The 24,920-nt window shown below is 46.4% G+C and overlaps 1 protein-coding gene across 1 annotated transcript; it reads left to right on the top strand.

The window, feature by feature from the left end:
- Nucleotides 1–706: 706 nt before the first annotated feature.
- On the top strand, nt 707–24,615 carry SARM1 (sterile alpha and TIR motif containing 1). Its single transcript, XM_051992335.1, has 9 exons — nt 707–2,492; nt 7,816–8,434; nt 9,744–9,956; nt 10,607–10,698; nt 10,926–11,161; nt 13,366–13,468; nt 13,604–13,793; nt 18,699–18,820; nt 19,034–24,615. Exons 1-9 carry the CDS (start codon nt 2,041–2,043, stop codon nt 19,161–19,163), a joined length of 2,157 nt encoding a protein of 718 aa, XP_051848295.1. The 5' UTR covers nt 707–2,040; the 3' UTR covers nt 19,164–24,615.
- The last annotated feature ends 305 nt before the right edge of the window (nt 24,616–24,920 follow it).

Here is a 24,920-nt window from a genome sequence, read left to right as displayed (position 1 = left end):
TACCCTGGCATGGGTTCTGTCAATAAAAAGTTATTTTAAAAAAAACTTATGCACGAATAAGTTTTCAACATTGACCCTTGCAAAATCTTGTGTCCCAATTTCCTCCCCTTCCTCCCACCCCTTCCCTAGATGGCAAGCAATCCAATATATGTTAAACATGGCAAAAATATAGGTTAAATCCAATATATGTATACATATTTGTACAATTATCTTGCTTCACAAGAAAAATCATATCAAAAAGGAAAAAATGAGAAAGAAAATAAAATGTAAGCAAACAAAAACAAAAAGTAAAAATGATATGTTGTGATCCACAGTTCCCACAGTCCTCTCTCTGGGTGTAAAAGAGAACTTCATTACAAGATCATTGCAACTGGCCCGAATCATCTCGTTGTTGAAAAGAGCCATGTGCATCAGAGTTGATCATCCATCAAAGTTGATCTACGTATAATCTTCTTGTTGCCCGAATACAAAGATCTCCTGGTTCTGCTCATTTCACTTAGCAACAGTTCAGGTAAAGACTTAGCTATTCTTAGCAATATAATAATCTAAGATGATTCCAAAGGATTTATGATAAAAAAAAATGCTATCCTCCTTCAGAAAAAGAACTGATGGAGTATGAATACACATCAAAGCATACTTTTTCTAAACTTTATTTTTCTTGGTGTGTTTTTTTTGGTCTGTTTTTTTTTTTGCAACATCAAAAATATGGAAATATATTTTGCACAACTTTATAATCTATATCAAAGCACTTACTTTCTTAAGAAAAGGAGAAGGAAAGGAAGGACAGGATTTGGAACTCAAAAATTATGTAAAATGAATGTTAAAATGTGTTTTAACATATTTAACATGTATTGGACTACCTGCTATCTAGAGAAGGGAGAGAGGGAGAAGGAGGGGAAATTTTGGAATAAATGGTTTTGCAAGGGTCAATGTTGAAAAATAAGCCCATACATATGTTTTGTAAATAAAAAGCTATAATAATAAAATAAATAAATAAAATGAATGTTAAAAGTTGCTTTTACACATAATTGAAGAAAAAAATAAAATAAAAACACTATTTTTTTTTAAAGATTATAACATGATGCCTTCTTTTCTCCAATATTTAGAAAGATTTTTGTGGCATAGGGTTTAGACTTTTGTAGAGTTCATTTGTAAATTCATCTGGATAAATCTTTTATGAAGAGCTAGGAGACACTTGAGGTTCCCAGAGCGTCACCTGGCATTGCTGGGGTGTCCTGAGGAAGGATACCCCCCACCTTCTAAGGGAACGCTTCCAGGGGCGGGGCAGCAGGAAGCAGCTCCTCCCCAAGACCTTACGTTCGAGGAGCATGCTAAGGAGAGTAGGGGCGGGGCAAAAGCCGGAGCTAAGCTAGGCCCGAGCTGGGCGGGCCATGGATTCTTCCCCAGTCCTTCAGTGACAGAGGCGGGGTCTTCGCTCAGCTCTCGGAACCTCCCAGAGAAGACGCTTTGTTCGGCCTCCTCGGAGCCCTGCCTCGGTCGGAGGAGCATCCGAGAGAAGCCCGATGGAGCATCCCAGTCAGAAGCAAGCGCCTGCTCCATCCGCAGTCTGAAGTCACAGCGGCCCTCGTCGGGTTCCTCTCCCCCACCTCGTCCCCTCCTCTCCCGGCCGCTCTCCATCTCCGCACCCTCCTTCCCTGCCTCCATCCCTGTCTCCATCCCTGCCCTTTATCCCATCTGAGGGACTTTCATCCCCTAACCTTCTGATCCGCAGTTGCTTCTGTAAACGTCCCCACGCCCTCCCTGCTCCATTCCCAGCCTCCCGCTATAACCAGCCGCTCCCTTCGTCCCCTCTCCTGGTCCCAGCTCAACCTCTCCCCGCTTCCTTCAGTCCCCATCCCTCTTTCAGCTCCTCTCTCCCTCAACTTCTTCCATCAGCCTCCACCCGCCCACCACTCCCGTTCCATTTCCGACTCCCCTCTCCATTTCTCCTCCGGCCACCTAAGAGCATCTCTCCAAGGTCCTGTCCGTCGGAGCCCATGCCCTGTGCCTTCAGGATGCTCCCCTGACCACTCAGTCTCTATGGTCTTGACGCTGCTCTTCTCCGCCTACAAACTCTGCCGCTTCTTCACCATGTCGGGCCCGGAGCGGTTGTCAGTGCCCGTGCCCAGGAGCACAGGAGGCAGCTGGTGGGCGATGGGTGGTGGGATTGTCCGGGAGGTATCGCCGGGGGCCAACGTGGAGGTGCAGGGCGCCCTGGAGCGGGTGCTGCCCGAGCTGCAGCTGGCACTGTCGGGACTCAAGCAGGCGGGCAGCCCGGAAGCGGTGGGCATTGGGCTGTCCGAAGTGTTCCAGCTAGTGGAGGAGGCGTGGGTCATCCCTACCGTGGGACGGGAGGTGGCCAAGGGACTTTGTGAGGCCATCCGCCTGGAGGGGGGCCTCGACCTCCTGCTACAGCTGCTGCAGGCATCGGAACTGGACACCCGAGTGCTGGCCGCTCAGTTGCTGGAACAGATCCTGGTAGCTGAAAATAGGTAAGGACATCCAATGATCCCCGGGCTCTGGGTCCCTGAGATTGGGAGAAGGTTTTGGAAAATCTTGGCCTCAGTTTCCCCATCTGTAAAGTAAAGCATTTGGGCTTTCATCTTAAGGGAGAGCGATAGCCTTTTAGCTTTAAGGTGCTAATTTTCCCTTTCCCCTTTCCCCCATCCCTCACCCTTGGATTCTGCATATGAATCAAGGATTCTATTATTAAGATGGATCCAGGCTCAGTTTACCAGAATTCCTAAGCATGTATATATTCTCCAGCAAGTGTTATCAACTCATTTACATCCAAGAAAGAAGGGTGGCATTTACAGTTGCAAAAATCCTAAGTGGCAAGCACACGCTCATACATTACTGATAGGACTACAGAACTTAATATATATAGAGAGAGAAAATATTGCAGTTAAAAGTTTTATTGGCCCTTCCATAGCAGGACAGGAACCGAGGCGTGACATTTTCCCTGGAAAGTTCATAGGCTTCAATTTCCCATTCTGTAAAATGGGAATTTAGCAAATCTAGCATAGAATTTATTAAATTTAGAGTTTAACTAATCTCCAAGGTCCAGCTCTGAATTTGTGTTCCTGTGACCATGAAGGGTTCTAGAAGAAGCAGAGACAAGTTTCCTCTTATACTCCCTTAGTTGTATAAATAAGATTTTTTTTTATCATGAGCCAAAATTATCCTTTCTTCTCTCATTCCTGTGTACCCAGAGGAGTTGTGTTTATGTTTAGGGGAGGAGGAGAGAAAGGGAAGGAAATGCTTTCATACATATATCTTTCTACTTTCATAACAACTTCACAGACAACTGGGTCCAACTCCACCCCTTATGGACACTTTCACCAGCCAGAGTGGGGGTTCTAGAGCCAGATCTAAAAATCTAGAGGGAAGGAGAAGTGTCTGGGACTCCCTGGTGCTTGGAAAGGGAGGGAGATGAATGAGTAGAGGGAAAGAGATAGGAGGGGAGTTGGAGGCAAGCTGCTTGGGAAAAGGCACCAATTTTTTTTTTCTTCAGTGAGTACTCATATCTAACTCAATCTCTTCTCTTCTTAAACCAGTCTTTCTTTCTCAATCTTCTCCTCCAGATGGCCCTATGATCTTTCCCAGTCATCTATCAGTGTCCTAGTACTGAGACCCTGGGGCTGAGGGGGTGAAGAGGTAGGAAGAGGTCCCGACATCACCATGGGAACTGGTTCTCTCTGAGTCCCATGACAAGATAGGCAGGGACAGACTCCAGAGAACTGGAGTCCCAACCCTAGCAATTGAGGGAGGCTTTATTTTTCTACCCTCCTCTAGTTCCCCTCACTCTCTCTGGCTCCTTCTCAGAACTCTGATCTTTATATAGATATGATCTCATCCTGAATCTTGGTGCTGGGGAAGGAGGATTCTGGACAAGATGTTAAGGAGGGGGCAGGGAGAGCAGCATCAAATAAGGGGGGCAGTCAGAGGGGTGTTCTCCCAAGTTGAAGGTTTGTCTCTTTCTGTCTCCCAGGCTTTCCCTCAAAACCTGGGATCAAGAGGTCACAGGCTGGCCAGATCTGGGGTCAAAAGTCATTCAATATCACCTCATCTTTCACTCTTGGCCCTAACTCCCTCTTTATACTTTAGAAATCTCTCACAGACAATGCTATTCCCTGCTCCTAATTTCCCATGATGCAGGCTGCTCCGATTCAGGGATCTCAGGTCAAGATATTTGTTCTTCCAGGGTTGATTTTGGAAATCTCACTCCACAAGCTGTATCATGAAGTGTGCTGGATTTAGGGTCAGAACAACTGGGATCAGATCCTGACTCTACCACTTACTACCTGGATTAACCTCGCTGGGTCTCAGTTTCCTCATCTATAAAATGAGGGAATTGGGCTAAATAATCTCTGAGGGATCTTCTAGCTCTTTATCTATGATTCTTTGCCAAGGGTTATTTAATGAAAATTAAGCCAATTCTTAAAATTGTGTATTTAGCACTTCCTATGTGCTAGGGGAGATACAGTTTGGCTAAGAAATGATCTCTGTTCTCATGGCATTTCCAGTTTTTAACTGAGAGCTAAGAATATGAGGCGGCAGATAAAGGGCTAGCCTTGGAGTTAAGAAGACCTGAGTTCAAATCTTGCCTTTGGCACAAGCATTGCTAATCTATATTGGTAACGTGCACATATGTTGTACATACTTATACTTAGGATAATAAGATCATAGATTTGTGATAGAAGAAACCTTTGAAATTATCGAGTCCAAATCCCCTCATTTTACAGTTGAGAGAAAACTGAATCCCAGAGAGATACCCTAGATCACACGGGTAGCAAGTAGAAAAAACAGAATTTGAACTCAGTCCCCTGATTCATAATCCAGTTTTTTCCACTGTATTAAGGAATACTTACAGTTATACATGCTGTTCCCCTTGGAAGAATGTAAGCTCTTTGAAAGCATAGACTATTCCTTTTTTTTTCCTTTTTTTTTTTTATTCTTAGCTCCTGGCACATAGTAAATACTTAAGAAATACTTGAATAGAAGAATAGAGAACAGAATAGAGCAGCAAGTTTACAGGATGATTGTTGTTCAGTCAGACATGACTTTTCGTGATCCCATTTAGGGTTTCTTGGCAAAAATACTGAAGTGGTTTGCCATTTCCTTCTCTAGCTCGTTTTACAGATGAGGAACTAAGGCAAATGGGATTAAGTAACTTGCCCAGGATTACATAGTTCATAAGTGTCTCAGGCCAGATTTCAAGTCAGATCTTCCTGATTCCAGGCCCAGAGTTCTATTTACTGTGCCATCTAGTTAGACCACACAGGGAAAGAGCATTGCACAATGAAATAAAAATACCCCTACCTTCCCCCCCAGAAACTGTCTGACTACTAACACAGTATTCTATCTTATTAACCCTCCGATTTTTATTTTAAGGAGGATGAATGGAAATTTATTTTCAAGAATATGTTTTTCTTCATCAATTTTCTTACTACTCACAATTTAACTTAGTGATGTTTTTGCTTATATGGTTGTGGGGATTGTATATCTATAGTTATCTCTATTCTACTTATTTCATCTGTTCTTACAAATCTTTCTGTATTTCCCTGAAACGCTCTTACTCATCATTTCTTCTTTTTTTTATTTTATTTTTTATTATAGCTTTTAATTTACAAGATGTTTGCATGGCTAATTTTTCAACGTTGACCCTTGCAAAACCTTCTGTTCCAACTTTTCCCCTCCTTCTCCCCATCCCCACTCCTAGATGTCAGGTAGTCCAATACATGTTAAATATGTTAAAGTATATCATCATTTCTTCTTGCACAATACTATTCACATATCATAATTGTTGTTGTTCTTTTAGTCATTCTCCAGTTTCTAGGTACCCATTTTATTTCTAGTTCATTGGTACCAGAAAAAGTGGTGATAGGGATATTTTGAAAAACATATTAGATCACTGGTTTTGTTTTTGATTTCCTTTGGCTACATGCCCAGTACTGCTATCAGTAGTCAGAGATCATTTTTGTTTGTCCTTCATTCTCAAAGAGGACCATGACACGAGGGAGGTGATGCCATGACATGCAAGTGAGTTGGATTTCAAGATCACTTGCCTTACCACAGTCAACAAGCTGAGAATTAAGTTGAGAAATGGTCATCCCTGAAATTTTCACTTAATTTTTTTTCTAGAAAATTTGGCAGAAATAAGTTTATCCTTGGATTTGTTTATTTTGTATAATTTTTGCATTTACTTGTTTCTATTCTTGTGATAATCTCCATCCAATAAAACATGAGAACGGAGCAGGGGGGGGGGGGGGAAGGGAGAGAGAGGGGGGGGGGGGAGATCACTTACCTTACTTTTCCCTCCACAGCCATCTGGGGCCAGTGGTGGGGGTGGTGTAGGGAAACTACTTACTTGTTTTTCTTGCATAACTTATACTGGATGTTTGGACCACTTTTACAACTCCACAAACAGTGCATCAACTGTGCCAGATTTCCCACAGTCTCTCCAACATAGATAGTTACCATCTTTTCTTTAGTTTTGATGATTTGAAAGGTTGAAGTGGAGTGAGATCTGGTACAGAATAAGCTCTGCTGTTTCAATCTGTGATCTTAAACAACACAAGTCACCTCTGTAGGCATTTGAAAAATTCGAGGATTGTGCTCTAGCCTCTAAGGCACTTTCCAACTTTCCATCTCTTAGCTCATCAGTCAGTCAGTTATCAAGTTTTGGATTTTTACAGATGCAGAAGATATTTAAGGTAGCACAGCTAGTAAGATTGAAGTGATGTTTGAAACCTCCTCAAATCTTCTGATCATGGCTCCAGTTATGTTCCTCTTAAAGTTGTTAAAGTCACCTCCATCGAGTCAGTGGCTGAGCATCTGCCTGCCTCTCTGCCAAAGGCTCATTTTGATAATAACTTTAAATTTTCAAGATGCATGCAAAGTTTTCAACATTCACCCCTGCAAAACCTTGTGTTCCAAATTTTTCTGCCCTTTCCCCACTCCATCCCCTTGACAGCAAGTAATCCAATATATGTTAACCATGGGCAATTCTTCTATACATATTTCCATAATTATCGTGTTGCAAAAGAAAAATCAGCTCAAAAAGGGAACAAAAATAGAAAGAAAACAAAATGCAAACAAAGAACAACAAAAAGTAAAAATGCTATGTTGTGGTCCACACCCAGTACCCACAGTCCTCTCTTTGGGTGCAGATGGCTCTCTCCATCACAAGTCTATTGGAATTGCCCTGAATCATTTCATTGTTGAAAAGAGCCATATGGATCAGAGTTGATCACCACATAATCTTGTTGTTGCTGGGTACACTGTTCTCTTGGTTCTAATCACTAATTCCTGCTAATCGGTTTTTAATAGAACAATAATATCCTGTAACATTCACATACTATAACTAATTTAGCCATTCTCCTACTGGCACATTTCCACATTTATCATGCTGCAGAAGAAAAATCAGACCAAGTTGCAGCTAGTTGGTGTAATGGATAGAGCACCTAAGTCAGGAGGACCTGAGTTCAAATGTGACCTCAGATACTTAACACTTCCTGGCTGTGTGACCCTGGGCAAGTCACTTAACCCCAATTGCATCAACCAAAAAAAAAAAAGAAAAAAGAAAAGAAAGAAAAGAAAAGAAAAGAAAAGAAAAAAGAAAAATCAGATCAAAGTGGGAAAAAAATAAGAAAGAAAGAAAAAAGCAAACAACAACAAAAAGGTGAAAATCTCACCTTGTGATCCACATTCAGTCCCCATAGCTTTTTCTGGATGCAGAGGCTCTCCATCTCGGGTCCATTGGAATTGCTCCACACCCCTTCTGACATCTCCGTGCCCCCCTTCCCTCTGCAGGGACCGAGTGGCCCGCATCGGGCTGGGCGTCATCTTGAACCTGGCCAAGGAGCGGGAGCCACTGGAGCTGGCGCGAAGCACGGCGGGCATCCTGGAGCACATGTTCAAGCACTCGGAGGAGACGTGCCAGCGGCTGATCGCGGCGGGCGGCCTGGACGCCGTGCTCTTCTGGTGCCGCCGCACGGACTCGGCGCTCCTGCGCCACTGTGCCCTGGCGCTGGCCAACTGCGCGCTGCACGGCGGCCAGGCGGCCCAGAGGCGCATGGTGGAAAAGCGCGCCGCCGAGTGGCTGTTCCCGCTGGCCTTCTCCAAGGAGGACGAGCTGCTCCGGCTCCACGCCTGCCTGGCTGTGGCCGTGCTGGCCACCAACAAGGAGATCGAGCGCGAGGTGGAGCGTTCCGGCACCCTGGCCCTCGTGGAGCCCCTGGTGGCTTCCCTGGACCCCGGGCGCTTCGCCCGCTGCCTGGTGGACGCCAGTGACACGCGCCAGGGCCGCGCGGCCGATGACCTGCAGCGCCTCGTGCCCCTGCTGGACTCCTCGCGCCTGGAGGCGCAGTGCATGGGGGCCTTCTACCTCTGCGCCGAGGCCGCCATAAAGAGTCTACAGGGCAAGACTAAGGTGTGTGGGGTGGGGGTGAGGGCTGGAGGCATCGGGATAGAGGCGGGAAGAGGGGCCCGGAGGGGAAAGAAAGGGAAAGGGAGGATGGGCGGGAAGAGGATGGAATGGATGAGGAAAGGACGGTAAGAGCACACAGAGAGGGAGGATGGGTGGATGGATAGATGGGAGGGAGGGTGGGTGGATGGATGGGTGGGTGGATAGATGGATGGATGGAACATTTATTAAACTCTCTCTTTGGGGCCATGTATCTATGGGAGGGAAATGATAGAGATGGAAGGGGAGGAAGGGATTGATGGAGGTTGGAGAACAAAAATGAGAATTCAATGGAGGATGAGGAGAAGAGTGGGAGGGGAGATGGGGTGAAAGGCATGGGAATGGAGAAATGGTAACGGATGAAGGAGGAGGAGGAGAATGGTGAAGATAGAAAAGGAAGGAAAGAAATTATGGTGGCTGAATAAGAGGTGAGAATGATAAGGGATGGAGACCAAGAATAATAGTGGGATGGAAGATGAAGAGAAAAGTGATGGGGGAAGTGAGGAGGGACAAAGGAGAGGATGAATTCAGTAAGGGGAAAAAAGAATATTGGGACTATGGAAAGGGATAATAGAGATTTGGGGGAGAAATAGGGGATATCAAGACCTAGAGGGGGAGTGAGATATTGGGGAAGAAGTGAAGAGAGAAAAATTAGTGAGAGAATGAAAAATGGTAGAGGACAACTAGGTAGTAAAGTGGTTAGGGTAAAAGACCTGGGTTCAAATCCAGTCTCAGACACTTATGAGCTGTGTGGCCCTGGGCAAGTCACTTTACCCTATTTGCCTCAGTTTCTTCATGTGTCAAATGAGCTGGAGAAGCAAATGGCAAATCACTCCAGTATCTTTGCCAAGAAAACCCCAAATGGGCTCACAGAAAGTAAGATATGACTAAACAATAGAATCAAAACAGGAAGCAAGGAATGGCATGAGGGATGCAAAATCCAGGACATTTGGCAACCTGAATTATCCTAGACAAAGGACCTTAAGTTTCTGGCTTTTGCTCTTGATTCTCTGTTTCTGCCTTCTTTGCTCTTGGTTAGGCTGAGAGAAGACTTTCAGGACCTCTTGAAAGAAAGTCAAGCTTGAAGAAATCATAGGATTCTAGATCTAGTGCGGGAAGAGATCTTAGAAAAGAGGTTTGGGGGATGACCAAGCATTTGGGGTAATGCTGGGTTTTGTGCCAGGAATCTCAAGTAGATTCCTTGCAGCACTTTTTGGGCTATGCCTTCCCCTACCACCTTCCTGGCCAGTACTAATATCTGGTGTCCATCCTCCAGGTGTTTAGTGAGATTGGAGCCACACAGAGCCTGAAGCGTCTGGTTTCCTATTCCACCAATGGCACCACATCAGCATTGGCCAAGCGGGCACTGCGCCTAGTTGGTGAGGAGGTGCCCCGGCGTATCCTGCCTTGTGTGCCCAGTTGGAAGGAGGCTGAGGTACAGACTTGGCTCCAGCAGATTGGCTTCTCCAAGTACTGTGAGCGCTTCTGGGTAAGGACCTCTACCTCCACAGAGATGCCCTGGATCCCTCACACCTTTTAAGTACTTCCTGCCCTCACATGGCTCCCCTGCCTACCCCCTTGGAACCCCATGTTGCGACAGTGCCTTCTGGGGACCAGCAGTCTGGGCTCTGGATCTTTCCTGATCTTTTTCTGACCCTTTCAAAAATACATTCTATTTCTCATCCTTTCTGCTCTTGTTCTTCACTGGGGCATAGTAGGGGAACCTGACATTTTTAATGTGCTTCCCTTCTCAGGCAACATCTGTGCATGTAGAGAGGGACCTTCTGGACACACAATGCCTTAACCCAATGTAGCAACTCTAACGGTGGGAATTCAGGCATCTGGAGGGTAGGCTTTGGGGTCAAAGATCAATGACACTCTACCCACCTGAAGGGTCAGTTCCACCCCGGTCCACACACTTCCTAAGGGACTTCCCCCAAACACCTCAGCGTCCATCCTGGGAAGCTCGAGTTTTCTCATAGCTTTCGTGCCCAAGATTGACTAGGGTAGGCTGAGGGAGAAGACCGCTTGGGGAAGTGGAGACGCCAACCCCAAGGGAGGGCAAGAGCCTGTGAGCCCTCCTCCTACTGACCTAGACACACTTTCCAACTTTGCTCTCTTCCTCCTGTCCACCACCAGGAGCAACAGATAGATGGAGACCTGTTGTTGCGTCTGACAGAGGAAGAGCTCCGAGACGACCTGGGAATGGAATCTGCCATCACTCGCAAGAGGTATGGAGGCCGGAGGGCAAGCTCTCCTCTCTCATGCTTGTGCAAAAGTCCCTCCTTAGTCCTGCTCTGCCCCATGGCGGGCACGATTGCTCCTAGTACTGAGCCCCTTCCTTTGCCAATTACCAAACCCCTCTCCCTTCGTGGTTTCTCCCTACAAGACTCCTGATTCCAGGGTTCACTTGCCCCTGCCCAGGCTTTGAGCCTCTGTCTCCTTCTGGGGGCCGCAGATTCTGCCGGGAGCTCACAGAACTGAAGACCTTTGCAAACTACTCAACGTGCGATCGCAGCAACCTTGCAGACTGGCTGGGGAGCCTGGACCCCCGATTCCGCCAATATACCTATGGGCTGGTGAGCTGCGGGGTGGACCGCACACTGCTGCATCGGGTCTCTGAGCAACAGCTCCAGGAGGACTGCGGCATCCACATAGGTTTCCACCGGGTTCGGATCCTCACTGCCGCCCGTGGTGAGATGTCCCTATCCTGCCCCGTGCCTCCGGCCATAGAATCTCAGAGGGACTTCAAATAGCAACTAGTCTGCCCTGTAATCCCTCTGCAAATGGTCATCTGAGCTCTGCTTGAATACTGCCAATGATGAGGACCTCACTACTTATGGAGGCAGCCTATGGCAGACAGAGTACAGGGCTAGGACTGAAGAAGTGCTGGTACTAGTCCCAATTCAGCCACTGACTTTCCAAGTGATTTTAGAACAAGTCACTCTTCCTGTCTAGGTCTCAGTTTCCCCATCTATAAAGTAATCTTTAAGGTAGTTTGGTCTTAACATTCTATGTTCTAAGGTTCTTCTTTGTCCTCTGCCTCCCAGGTCTGCCTAAATCTTTCTCTTCTTCCCCTGTCCCACCAGGACTTGTTTTTATAAGCGATCTTCCTACCATATTGATTTGTTCAGCAAACATTTATTTGTAACAGCTCCTCCTTCCCCAAAGGCAGGAGAAATGACTGCTAGATTTGCAACGTATAGCGTTCTGGCTGAGTCTGGCAGGTTTTAGAACAAATCTTGCCACAGACACTTTTTAGTTGCGTGATTTGGGGCAAGTCACTTGCCATTTCTAAGCCTCAGTTTCCTCATCTGTGAAATGGGGATAATAATAGCATTTATCTCACAGAGGCTTTGTGCAGCTACATAAATTATACACGTGCTGCATAAATGCTAGCAATTAATAAGACTAATCATACAAACAATAATAGCTGACATGTGCCAATTGACCTTTTTAAAGTATTTTAATTGTTTTATTTTTCTGGTTATACATGTATATTATTAACTTTAAATATACATTTCTCTGTGGATCATAATGGGAGGAAAAAAATCAGAAAAAAAAGTGAATATAGCACGTGTTGATTTGCATGCAATCACCATAGTTCTCTTTCTGGATGCAAAAGGTGTTTTCTAGCCAAAGTTTATTGGGATTGCCCTGGATCTGAGAAGACCCAAGTCTTTCATAGTTGATCACACATTCTTGCTGTTATTGTATACACTGTATTCCTGGTTCTGCTTGTTTCACTCAGCATCAGAATGTGTAAATCTTTCTAAAGGCCTTTCTAAAATCAGCTTGTTCATCATTTTTTATAGAACAATAATCCAATTTACAAAATATTGTACATACTAAACTTCATTTGATCCTCACAATAATCCTGTGAATTCAATACTTCGAGTTTGATTGCCCCCCGTCCCTTTTCTTTCTTTTTTTTTTTTTTTCTTTTGAGGCAATTGGGCTTAAATGACCTGCCCAAGAACACACAGCTAGCAAGGTTTAAGAGTCTGAGGCTAGATTTGAACTCAGGTCCTCATGACTCCAGGATGGGTGCTCCTCCCTCTTCAGATGAAGAAACAAGGTCAGGGAGGTCTCCCAGTGATATAGTCCCACAGCTTAAGTTCTGGAAATGATAGTTTCAACCCGATTTTCTTCAGACTCTTTTAAGTCCAAGTCTTTTTTTACCATAAAGAACCTGGGATAGGGTAGCTGGGAAACCTGAAGTCTACTCTTAGTTCTGTTCCTAACTTGCTAAATAAGAGACCGAGATCAAGTCACCACCATTCCACCAAGCCAGGGCTAGACTCCAACAGCTTATGATGAAGGGATTAGATGAGGTAATACTGGCTCTTTGTGTCATTCTTAGATTTCCCCAGATAGGGGAGAGAGACAGAGAGAGAGAGAAACAGAGACAGACAGAGAGAGACAGAGACAGAGACAGAGAGACAGAGAGAGACAGAGACAAAAAGAGAGACAGAGACAGAGACAGAGACACAAGGAGAGAGAGAGAGAGACAGACAGACACAGACACACAGAGAGACAGAGACAGAGAAAAAGAGATAGGGAAGGAGAGAGAGACAGAGAAAGACAGAAACAGAGAGACAGAGACAGAGACAGAGAAAGACACAGAGAGAGAGTGCTTAAATCACAGTGATTTTGGCACAGGGATCATCCTGTTTCCAGTGGTCTAGAAGGGAAGTAGCTCAAAGCCCTTGCAACATTATCCCATCAGTACCCCTGGTTTCCCATGTCTTAGATATTCCATAGAAGGGGAATGGCAGAGGGGGGAGACAATTGCAGAAGCAGTTTGTCATTGTGCATGGGAGGGAAGAAGGGAAGAGGAAAGACCCTGCCCTCAATATCTCTTCCCTGACCCCTTCCTTCCTCTCATATCCCATCAGAGATGCTTCACTCACCCCTGCCTTGCAGTGGCTGCAAATCCAGCAGTGAGAGCCCCGATGTCTTCATCAGTTACCGCCGGAGCTCGGGCTCCCAGCTCGCCAGGTGAGAGTCTGGGGCGCAAGGAGGTGGGGGGCAGGAGCCCTGTCCTGAAGGATCCAGAAAGGCTCAGCCTGGCTACGCCCGAGGCAGCCCGCGGGGAGGGTTGAGCATGTGTAGATGAGGGGCCTCTCTCCCTAGCCTTCTGAAGGTACACCTGCAGCTGCACGGATTCAGTGTCTTCATCGATGTGGAAAAGCTGGAGGCCGGCAAGTTTGAGGACAAGCTGATCCAGAGTGTCATGGGAGCCCGGAACTTTGTGCTGGTACTGTCCTCCGGAGCGCTGGACAAATGCATGCAAGACCACGACTGCAAGGATTGGGTACATAAGGTAAGCACCTCCCTTCCCAGCCCCCAACAAACCTGGGGACACAATTGTTCATCATAAACAGGGTCATTTTTGTTTCAAAGGACCCAAAATAAGCATTCATAGCTCAAGTCCTATTGGTCAAATCAAATCAACAAGCCTACTACATGCCAGACACAGTGTGTGCTAGGTTCTGGTGGTTAGTGTGTGTGTTAAACTGTGGCTAAGGTAGGTGGAAGACAAATCGTCCTGAGTTCAAATCCTGCCTCAGACATTTTGTGATCCTGGGCAATCACTTAACTACTGTCTGTCTCAGTTTCCTCATCAGCAAAATACTAATAGCATCTGCCTCCTAGAGATTAAATGTTTGCAAAGTGTTTAATACAGTGCCTGACATATGGTAGGTTCTTAAAAAATGCTTGTTCCCTTCCCTGGATGGACTGGGCTTCCTCAGGAGGTAATGAGTTTCCCATCATCGGAGGTCTTTGAGCCAAAGCTGGATCACCATTTATAAGTAATGATATAGAGGAGAGTCCTGATTCTTATTCAGGTATCCATCAAATCAGGTCTTCTCTCCTTCTCTGAACTTCTTGAGCATGAGCATCACTTTATTTCCATGAGTTTCCCCAGCAGTAAAATGGCAACCTTAGAGCTTCCCTATCTTGTCTCTCCATCTTTTATGGAACTTCTATCATGTTAAAAAAAAAATGCAGGGACAATAAGTGGCCAAACTCTATTCAAAACCAAGAGCTAATGGATTGACTAAAGGGGTGTGGGCCCTTGAGCGCCCATTGTTTCTGAACATTATACTATCGGGGATGTTGAGTTTTTATCTTTAGACCTGGGATTTCATTGATCTTAGCATCTCCCAGTGAGGAAACCCCCTCTACCAATGTAGATCAACACTGGTCTGCAATTTAGGCTTTTAAATGCCTGCAAGGTTAAAAGCATTTCCCAGAGTCCCCCACGTCCCTTGAAGAACCCAGATCTTGCTGACAGAGGCCGACTCTCTCTCTACTGTGCTCCCCTGCATTGCGTGAAACTTGCAAACTCAGTTCCTCAATGCAGTTTAACAAGTATTTATTTCAAGGGGCTGCAAGGTAAGAGGTCCCTTGACTTAGTGCACAGAGAACAAAGCCCTGGAGTCAGGAAGGAGTCCCACCTGCCTCCAACATGCCTCACGCCGGCTCTCAGTGTCACTGCGGGCAGCTGGCTTGAGCCGTACCTTCCAGATGAGTTGCCCATCTGGTTTGATGGAAGAGATTTCCTACCTGAGAGCGTCCCCTACAGTGAAATAAGAGTTCTGGAAACAAGAGGCTTAACATTTTCTGGGCATCTGTCCTAGGCAGTGGGCGTTCAAAAACAAAAACAAAACAGTCTCTGTCTTCAAAGAGTTGACGTTCTATTTTGGGGATGACTCCAGGCTTCTGGCTGAGGTTTCTGGGAAGATCCCATGAGCTAAAGCAAACATGTCTCCCCCGAGGCTTCCAGGTGCCATTGAGGACTGAACTTAGAATCTGGAAGACCTGGTTTGAGATCCTTAGACCCTTACTAGCTCTGTGATCTTTGAGCAAGTCACTCTGGGATTCAGTCTCCTCACCTGTAAAATGAGAACATTGGATTTGATGGGCTCACAGGTGCCTTTAAGCTCATTCTTTTGCCATGATAAGTCTTCAGACAGAATTCAGCAGAATGAGCAAGGTCGGCAAGTCATGATCCTGGCCAGGGGAGGGAGTACGAGAGCTCTGCTCCAACAACCGGAGAAATACAAACATCTCAGAAAAGCTTCCTGAAAGGTACAGAGCAGTACTGTACTTCCCTTGCTCAAGAATTATCAATAACTCCCCAGTGTTGTTATTGTTATTCAGTCACGTCCCACTCTTTGTGATCCCATTTGGGGTTTTCTTGGCAGAGATACTTTTACAGATGAGGAAACTGAGGCAAATGGCTTCAGTGACTTGACCAGAATCATACAACTATTAAGTGTTTGGGGACAAATAACTAGGATTAAAAACACAGAATAGGGTAGGATAAAATACTCTCTCCTCAGTTTGGCTAAGGCTTCTCACATCTAGCTCCATCCTACCTTTCCACACTTATCCAGCGCTATTTCCCTTCATCCACTCCCTGTTCCGGCCAAACTGGCAGAAGCACAATTTCCTAAATTCGACATTTTATCTCCCGCCTCTGTGACTTTGCCCAGGTACTAGACCCCTACCTCACCCTCGCCCCCATACCTGGCATGTTCTCCCTCTTCATTCCCACCTCCCTCCTCTGCTTCAGAGTCTTAAAAGTCAAGGGTCTATTCATGGGACATCTCTGATGGAGACCTTTCCTGATCTCTTCTCCTCCTCAAGTGAATATCCATATGTTTATGGAGGCCGGGTGCCTCAGTGGCTAGGGGGCTGATCTCAGAGTCAGGGAGACTTTCTGCATTCAAGTCTCCAAAATATACCAGCTGTGTGACCCTGACCGAGTCACCTCACCTTTCAACTCTCAGGCTAAAAATTGCAGAGAAGGTGCCCACCTGTATAGACAGAGTCTCTCTTCACCTAGAAACGCCCTGTGCCAACAAAATCATCAGTCCAGTGCATATCCCTATCCTTATGCTTACATATCTCCCCCTCCTACTTTTTATCGTCTTTTTGTATGTTGTCTCCCCCCATTAAATCGTAAGCTTCTTAAGGACAAGGACCTTTTTTTTTTTTTGTATTTGTATCTCCAATTCTTAGCAGAAGCCCTGGTGCTTAATAAATGTTTATTGACTGACTGACATGCCAAGAGAATATTAGGAGTTGATTTCATTGCCAGCTGCTTATCTCTAGATCTCTGTCTCTCCCTTTGTCTTGGTCTCTCTACGTCCCTCTCTTTATGTCTCTTTACCTCTTTGTTTCTCTCAGTCTCCTTCTCTTTCTATTTCTCTGTCACTTTGTCTCTTTCTCTGTCCCTCTATTTGTTTCTCTCTTACTATCTTTCTCTCTTTTCTTCTCTTATCTGTCTCTCTGCTTCTCTGTATTTCTATGTCTGTTCCTCTCTCTGTCTCTTTATCTCTGTGTTCCTTTCTCTTTCTCTCTCTCTTTTACTCGCTGTCTGTCTCTCTGTGTCTGTCCCTCTTTCTAGTGCCATCTCAATCTCTCTCTTTCTATCTCTTTGTCTCTCTGTATCTCTTTCTTTTTGTCTGTATCTCTTAATATCTCTATCTCTGTGTGCCTTTGTTTCTCTCTCTTTGTCTCTCTCTGTTTCTGCTTCTAAGCCTCTCTCTTTCTCTTTCACTCTGTCTCCCTCTCTCTGTCTCTCTTTCTCTCTTATTCTTTGTCTCTTTCTGTCTCTCTTACTCTCTTTATTTATCTCTCTGCTCCTCTGTCCTCTCTGTCTCTGTCTCTCTTTGGATGTGCCTCTATCTCTCTTTGTCTCTGTCTGTATCTCTTTCTGTTTCTCTCTTTATTTCCATCTCTCTTATTTTCTTATTTATCTCTCTGCTCCTCCGTCTCTACATCTCTGTTTCTTTTTATTTCTCTCTTATTCTTTATCTATTTCTGTCTCTCTTACTCGCTTATTTATCTCTCTGCTCCTCTGTTCTCTCTGTCTCTGTCTCTCTTTATCTCTCTGTCTCTCTCTCTCTATCTCTCTCTGTCTGAATCTCTTTCTATTTCTTTCTTACTCTTTATCTATTTCCATCTTTCTTACTCTCTTATTTCTCTCTCTGATCCTCTGTCTTTCTGTCTCTGTCTCTCTTTGGATGTGTCTGCCTCTGTCTCTGTCTCTGTCTCTCTCTCTCTCTCTCTCTTTCTATCTCTGTGTCTGAATCTCTCTCTGTTTCACTCTTACTCTTTAACTATTTCCATCTCTCTTACTCTCTTATTTCTCTCTCTGCTCCTCTGTCCTCTCTGTCTCTGTCTCTCTTTGGATGTGTCTGTCTCTGTCTCTTTGTCTCTCTGTCTCTGTTTCTCTCTTTCTCGCTATCTCTCTGTCTGAATCTCTGTTTCTCTCTTACTCTTTATCTATTTCTGTTGTCTCTCTTACTCGCTTATTTATCTCTCTGCTCCTCTGTTCTCTCTGTCTCTGTCTCTCTTTGTCTCTCTGTCTCTCTCTCTCTATCTCTCTCTGAATCTCTTTCTGTTTCTCTCTTACTTTTTATCTATTTCCATCTCTCTTGCTCTCTTATTTCTCTCTCTGATCCTCTGTCTCTCTGTCCCTGTCTCATTTTCTTCCCATTCCCCCTTACCCTACCGCCACGTTTCCTTTTGTCTTTCCATCTCCAGCACCTAGCACAGCATATGGCATATGGCAGAGATACAAAATCTTACTGGGATGGTGGCAGGGCAGTTAACAATCATGTTCTGGGCAGATCTGGCTCCCTCAAAGGCAGCCCTCCCCGAGGCCACCAAAGCCATTTGGGGCTGCTCTGGTCTTGCTTTAATTGGGCTTTGAAGTTTAAAAGTGCTTCAGCTAAAACCACTAATGAGCACACTCTCAAGCTAAAGGGAAGACAGATGAATCTCACTTAAAAATACCCCCATTCCACCTCCCACCCTGAATTGGCTGAATTGGCCAGGTCCCTGCCTGGAAAAGCAACCTCAATCGTATGTGTCTTTCAAAGCTCAACAAACATTTATTAAGTGCCCACTGTGTGCAAGGAACTTGTGCTAAGCCCTGGGGAGTCAAATATGAAGAATAAACATTGCTCACAAAAGAGCTTACATTTCATAGCTGGGGGGGGAGGGGTGTGACTTAACCGATCTGTGCCTTAGTTTCCCTCTCTGTAAAAGGAGGGGATGGAAAAGATTTGGGGGGATTGGGCTACAAGGACCCCTCAGCTTGACATCATGTGATTCATGGCGTCTCCTTCTCCTTGGAGGGGGCCAGAGAGTGGACACCTGCAGTGGGCTTACACTCCCTCCTCTCTCCATCTCCCCATCTGGCCTTCAGGAGATTGTGACTGCACTAAACTGCGGGAAGAACATAGTGCCTGTGATGGACGGCTTTGTGTGGCCTGAGCCTCAGTCACTGCCTGAGGATATGCAGGCTGTTCTCAAGTTCAATGGCATCATGTGAGTAAAAGCGGTATCATGGGAACTCTTGGGGAAAGCTGCCCTTGTCCTTCCCCCAGTCCCTTCAGCAGATCTAACATGCCCCACCTAGGAGACATGAACCTCAGACCCCTTCCAGCTCAACTGGCAGCCACCATCATCCCCAGAAAGCTCTACCTCGGGGGAGCAGGACTCCGAGTTCAGCTTTGACCCTGAGCCTTGCTCTGTCCACAGGTGGTCCCACGAATACCAGGAGGCCACCATCGAGAAGATCATCCGCTTCCTGCAGGGCCGTTCGTCCCGGGATTCCTCAGCTGGCTCTGACAACAGTCTAGAATGTGCCGCCTCCTTGGGCCAAAGCTAGACACCCCCTTCCTCTCAGCCTTGTCCCCCTTACCCCCACCTCCATTAGTCCCTGACTCTCCCAAACTCTCCCTCCTGAACGAGCTGGAACCTTGACTCTTGGGGTGGGTGTGGGGGAGCCCCACATCTTGGGGCGGGGGACAGATGGACCACTCTTCCTCTACCCCACCGTACCCTTTTTAGCAATGACTTCGGGCTGGGAACAAGTCAACCAGAAAGGCAACAGGGAAGATGAGGTCTCTCCCTTCCAGAGCCTCAGTGAAGAACTGGGAGAGCTCGAGATCCTCTCCCTCGGTCTCCATTAGTTGCTAATAATGGACCCTCACACCCTGAAAGGACTAGGAGGAGCTTAGTGACTCCCAGGTGAGCCTTCTGTTCTCGTGTCCCAGTAGACTCAATGTAGCTCATTTAGGAGCTCGGGCCGCCATCCGAAGCCATCGCCTCACCCTGACTGAGGGCTTCTCCAGGGGCACCGGCGGGCACCGAGCTCTGGGTATCACCAGGGGTCCGAGTGCCCGCTAATGGGAGAGTGAGGAAAGGCAGCTACATGTCCTTACTCGTATTTATTTCTATCATTGTTTAAGGTGGCAGGAGCAATAGGTGTGCAATTCCCCGGCTCACCCCAGTTAGCAAATCATATGGTGGCAAAACCGGGAATCACCCGGGCCGGAGCAAAATCTGAAAGGAGGCCCTGGAAGGTGACTCAGTAACTCGTCTTCACCACTGAGCCCAACTTGCTTCTGAGGCTTCCTCTCCCCTACCCCCTTTCTCGTACTGTAATGGGCACTTCACCTTTCAACCCTGTGGCCTTTTTAATTAACCACTCTGTGCTCTTAATGCTCCCCTCCCCAATTTCTGGGCCCCCAGCACACTCCCCGCGGAATATCTTGGTGAGTCCAGTTTCTAATTACCGAGCATCAGGCTGGGGGATGTAAAGCCATTCCTGGATTCGGCCCTAATTCCCAGTTCTCAGGAAGGGGAGTCGGAGAAGGAAACCCCAACACTCCCAGAGGCAGAGTAGGCTCAGGGGCTGCCATTGCTCCAGCTGGGGCAGAGTATGGCAAAAGATAGTACCCTCCAGGAGGGCAGAGGAGCCCAAAGACAGGGGCTGCCCTGTTTCCTAGGACCTCCAGCTCTAAGCCAATCAATCAGCAAGCATTTATCAAGCCAGTGCTATGCTAGCATTTTGGATGCAAAGACCAAAAATAAGAAAAAGAAAAAAGAAAAGAAACATTTTCTGACTTCAAGAAGCTTAGAAACCTTTGGCTGCCTCCTCCTCCCAAAACGAGTCATAACATGATTGGGATAGAAGGATCCTGAAACTCTTGGTCCAGTCCCTTCATTTTGTTTTGTTTTTTTTTTTTTTTACCTAATTGGTTTCATTAACAAGCATTTATTTTTCCTCCTACTCCCACCTCCATTGGGGAAAAAACCAAAACCGTTGTTTTTTTCAACACCAAATTCTTGTGGAAAATGTACATAGTCAGGGCAGCTAGATGGCACAGTGGATAGAACACCAGCCCTGAAGTCAGGAGGACCTGAGTTCAAATTTGACCTCAGACACTTAATACTTCCTGGCTGTGAGACCCTGGGCAAGTCAAGTCACTTAACCCCAATTGCCTCAGCAAAGAAAAAAAAAATTTATATATATATATATATATATAGTCAAGTGAAACAAATCTCCCAATTTCCTTCATTTTATAGATAAGGAAACTGGACCCTAAAAGTCACACATTTAACAAGGGACTGACCCCAGAAGACTCGGCTTATTTGTGTCCTCAATGCTTGGCATAGTAAGCACTTAATAAATGCCTGTTGACTGGCTGACTGAGAATCCTGGGCTATCTCCACTGAGCCCATCCGTCTGCCAGCTGCAGATATCTGCGCTCTTGAGAGCCATCACCCAATCAACGCTGCTCCTCCACTTCTAATCTAGTAACAGGCGGTTGTGAGCGCCTTTCCTCTCCCTCCCCTCCGTCCCATGTCCCTTCAGGCCATGTTTCTCCACACCCAGGTCTGGCCATCTGTACCAGGAAAGGGAAGGAAGTCTTCCCAGCACAACTAGCCTTGAACCTCCTGTAGCTGCTGGGAAAGCCAGTGACTCATTATCGACCAAGAGCAGGGCCCTAAAGCTGGAACTGAGTGTGTAGGAAATGGACTTCTGGCGCAGTAAGTTATGGTTTCTCGGGCCCAGCATATCGGGTGTTAATATGCAATTTTAACAGTTTTGACTCCTGACAGATATTACCCGGCTGGCCATGACCCCTGCCTGGCCAATCACAAATTGTTACTTGGCAACTAGACAGCAGAGATCCTCAATTTCCTCTCCTCCACCCTTAATATTATATGGGCATATATACAGCTAAAAATATATATGTATATACAACCTGGTTCACTCAAGCAGGAAATAAGATCTGGACAGCATGTGAGTTTGGAGTGCTTGCTCTGTTCTTCCCCATTAAAGTTCTAGTGACGCAGGCCTAACAAGGTGGTGACAGCAGGTGATACGTGCACAGACCTAGGAATCCATGGACAGACACTGATCCTGAGCCCTCCCCTGAAAGCACTCTGGCAACTTGCTGAGATTGTTTTGAATTCCTCAACTGGTCAAAAGCATTCTCTGCTTCTCTGTCTCTGGTTTTGTCTGTCTGTGTGTGTCAGTCTCTCTCTGTCTCTGTCTTTTTTTGTTAGTCTCTCTGTTTCTCTGACTATATCATTCTTTCTCTCTCTGGCTGTCTCTATCTTTCTGTTTCTCTGTTTCTTTCTGTCTGTTTTTCTGTCTCTCGGACTTGGCCCAAGAATATTAGGGTCACTACTCAGGTTTTAGCTGTGTCCCGATCAACTGGAAGGTGCTGATTTGTCCGACTTATTTGGGGTTCTCTTGACAAAGGTCCTGAAGTGGTTTATCAGTTCCTTCTTCAGCTCATTTTGCGGTTGAAAAACAGGCAAATAGGGTGGCTTGACCAGGTATAGGAAGTATCTGAAGCCGGATCCACCACACGACCCAGCTAAGCCCAAGAACTCTGGGATTCTGGTTGCCCAGAATGGTAGGTTTGCTTGCGCAGTCTCCATCAGTAATTTGGGGACTCAAAAAGGGGTCCCGGGAAAGGATTCCCTCTGGCCTCAGAGACAACAATGAAAGCAGCCTCTCCTCCCAAAGTTGCAGAATTGAACCTTGCAGCTTCTCAGAGCTCTACTCCTTTCCACTAAAGAAAAACTATCCATCTCCTCCAAACAGACCTAATCTGCAGCCCCCCAAGAATTCACTTCTCCTGTTCAAGTCACTCTGGTCACCATCCAGACGCCCCTCTCTTGCCTGGACCTCCTCTTCCCACCCCCTGAGCTCTTTCCCTGGAAAAACAGAGTCAAAGCAAAGTTAACTAGTCCACTGAGGACCAGATGAACTTCTGGGATTAGAGGCAACTGTCATATCCAGGATCAGTGAAGCTGGAGGGAATGAGAGATGGGGCTCAAGTCCACGAGCCGGAGCTATCTGGACCATTGGCGATGGGGGCAGCCGGTGAACGGGTCTTTCTCGTCCAAACCCAACCCTCGCCTGGGGGCAAACTGCTGATCTGGGCCACTGCCGCTGCAGCCGCCAGCTGGGAGGGAACTTTGGTCTGCTCACCTTTGGACCAAGCACCAGCATGGGAGGTATCTGTCCCTGAGGGGCAGGGCTCAGGAACTGGCCTTTACTCTTCGCAAACCGGGTGTCTGCATTTGGACGTTTGGTTCCTGCTGAAATGACATTGGTAAGAATCCAGGATCATCATGGTAACCCGGGCTCCAGCCTATGAGTCAGCAGCCCTGGAAGACTAAGAGCAAACTGAAGAAATATCATGAAGAGTCCAGTGAGGTCCCACTCAAACCTCCATGTCCTTTCTCTAGTCACCCCCAAAACCTGACTCTGACACTTAACTGTGTGACCCTGAATAAGGCACTTTAACTCTCCAAACTTCAGTTTTCTCATCTGTAAAATGGAGTTTGACAAGGAGTTCTAAATTTGTGATCTCAGGAATACTTAGCTCCTTACTAACCTGAGACCCCCAACAACCATGGAGAAAGGAGGAAGGGAAGGCTGAGTTAAAAGTTTGAAGTTAATGCCATAGCCCATAGTCATTCAAGGGCCTGGATCCCTACAATGACTCCAAAGAGCACAGGGACACAAAGGTGACTTCCCTTCATTGGATGACCCTGATCTGGGATGTTGTAGAGGAGACTATTGTTCACTTAGAGATCAGATAAAGAAAAAATTCACTATCAGCCCCAAGACGCCCAAGAGACAAATCGGGAAGGTTGATGGAAGGAAAGAGAGGATCAACTTCAAGGCACCTCGCTTGGGCTCAGTGGGCTCATATTTTTCCAATGAGCTGCTACCCTCTGATCTCTGAAGAGCGGTTTACATTAGTGACTGGACACCCATCGTTGGTCGGGGGGTTCCACGTTGGGTTAGCAGTGATATACTTAAGCCCGGTCACTGGAGAGATCTCAGGCTGAGCAAATGATAATAAATCAGCAATTTATGGACTGGCTGGGAGCGTGCAAAGCCCTGGGTACCCACAGAGCACATTTAAGAATCAGGCATCTGTTGAGACAGCTTTGTTCTCCATCCAAAGTCACTGCCCTCCCAACTCTAGGTCCCTGTCCAACTGGTCACCATCCTGCTCAGTATTAAACATTGACTGAATACCCACAGAGTACACGATCCTGGACCGAGCACGTTATGGGGTACATGGGGCTCTGGTTAGACATGGTATCTGCCTGTTGAGAGGTCAACTGAACTAGTCACATAAAGAGAGGAGAGTTCTGAATTCCGAGGAGGCAGCCAGCCCTGGAGTTCCTGAAGGTTCTCCCGCGTTCAGGTTGCTTCCATTCACCTGCTCTGAGGCCATGGGATCCCAGGAAAAAAAGCCATCAAAATATCAAATAATACTTTCAACTTCTCTAAAAGCCATAATATAAAGGGCATTGAAAGCACCCTCTCCCAGGTTAAGCCTAAATCTCTCCCTTGGCCTATCCTGGTGAATGAACAAAAAGCATCTGTTAAGCAATGATGTACCGAGCAGCCGGGGTACAGACTCAAGGGGCAAGACTAGGGATTAGAACCCCAGGCTCCTGAACCCTCAATGTGGTTTTTCCATTACATCACACTGGCCACCTTTTAGTCTTCCGCGGATTTCTAACCTCAATGACATAAGGCAGCCCATCCACATCCTCCATGATTCTTATCCATGTCCTCCCATCAGTCCTCCACAGAGGATCTTCCAACATGTTAGCGGTCGTCCACTAGGGCTCTCCATAGCTAGGGGTACCCAGACAGCTCTGGGCTTGTCCTGCCATTTCTCGCTTTTGTCACACCTCCTTTCCCAACCACACGTTGCATGAAGGCTCTCTGTTATGAAAGTCCCTGCCCGCAAGTCGTTACCAATAAATGCATGTTGATTGACTCATCAGTTGGTGAACTATTATGGCTACTCATTCTCCCCCTTCTCACACACACACACACACACACACACACACACACACACACACACACACGTCTCTCCACTGCCTTTTGATTCACCTGTGAGTTCCGTTATTCTGAGACTGGAGAGTCCCCATGATTCATGACCAGAAGCTGACTGGCATTGAACCAGTATTGACAAAACAAAACTTGGGTTTTTGTGCACGTGACAGGGACAAAAAACTTTGTGCAGCCTATCTCCCCGTTCTAAACCTCAATTAATATTCATATTCACAGATCACTACAAAGTGTCCT

Source organism: Antechinus flavipes, chromosome 4, assembly GCF_016432865.1.
Source record: "Antechinus flavipes isolate AdamAnt ecotype Samford, QLD, Australia chromosome 4, AdamAnt_v2, whole genome shotgun sequence".
NCBI classification, from domain to species: domain Eukaryota; kingdom Metazoa; phylum Chordata; class Mammalia; order Dasyuromorphia; family Dasyuridae; genus Antechinus; species Antechinus flavipes.
This window is presented reverse-complemented; position numbering and strand designations above follow the sequence as displayed.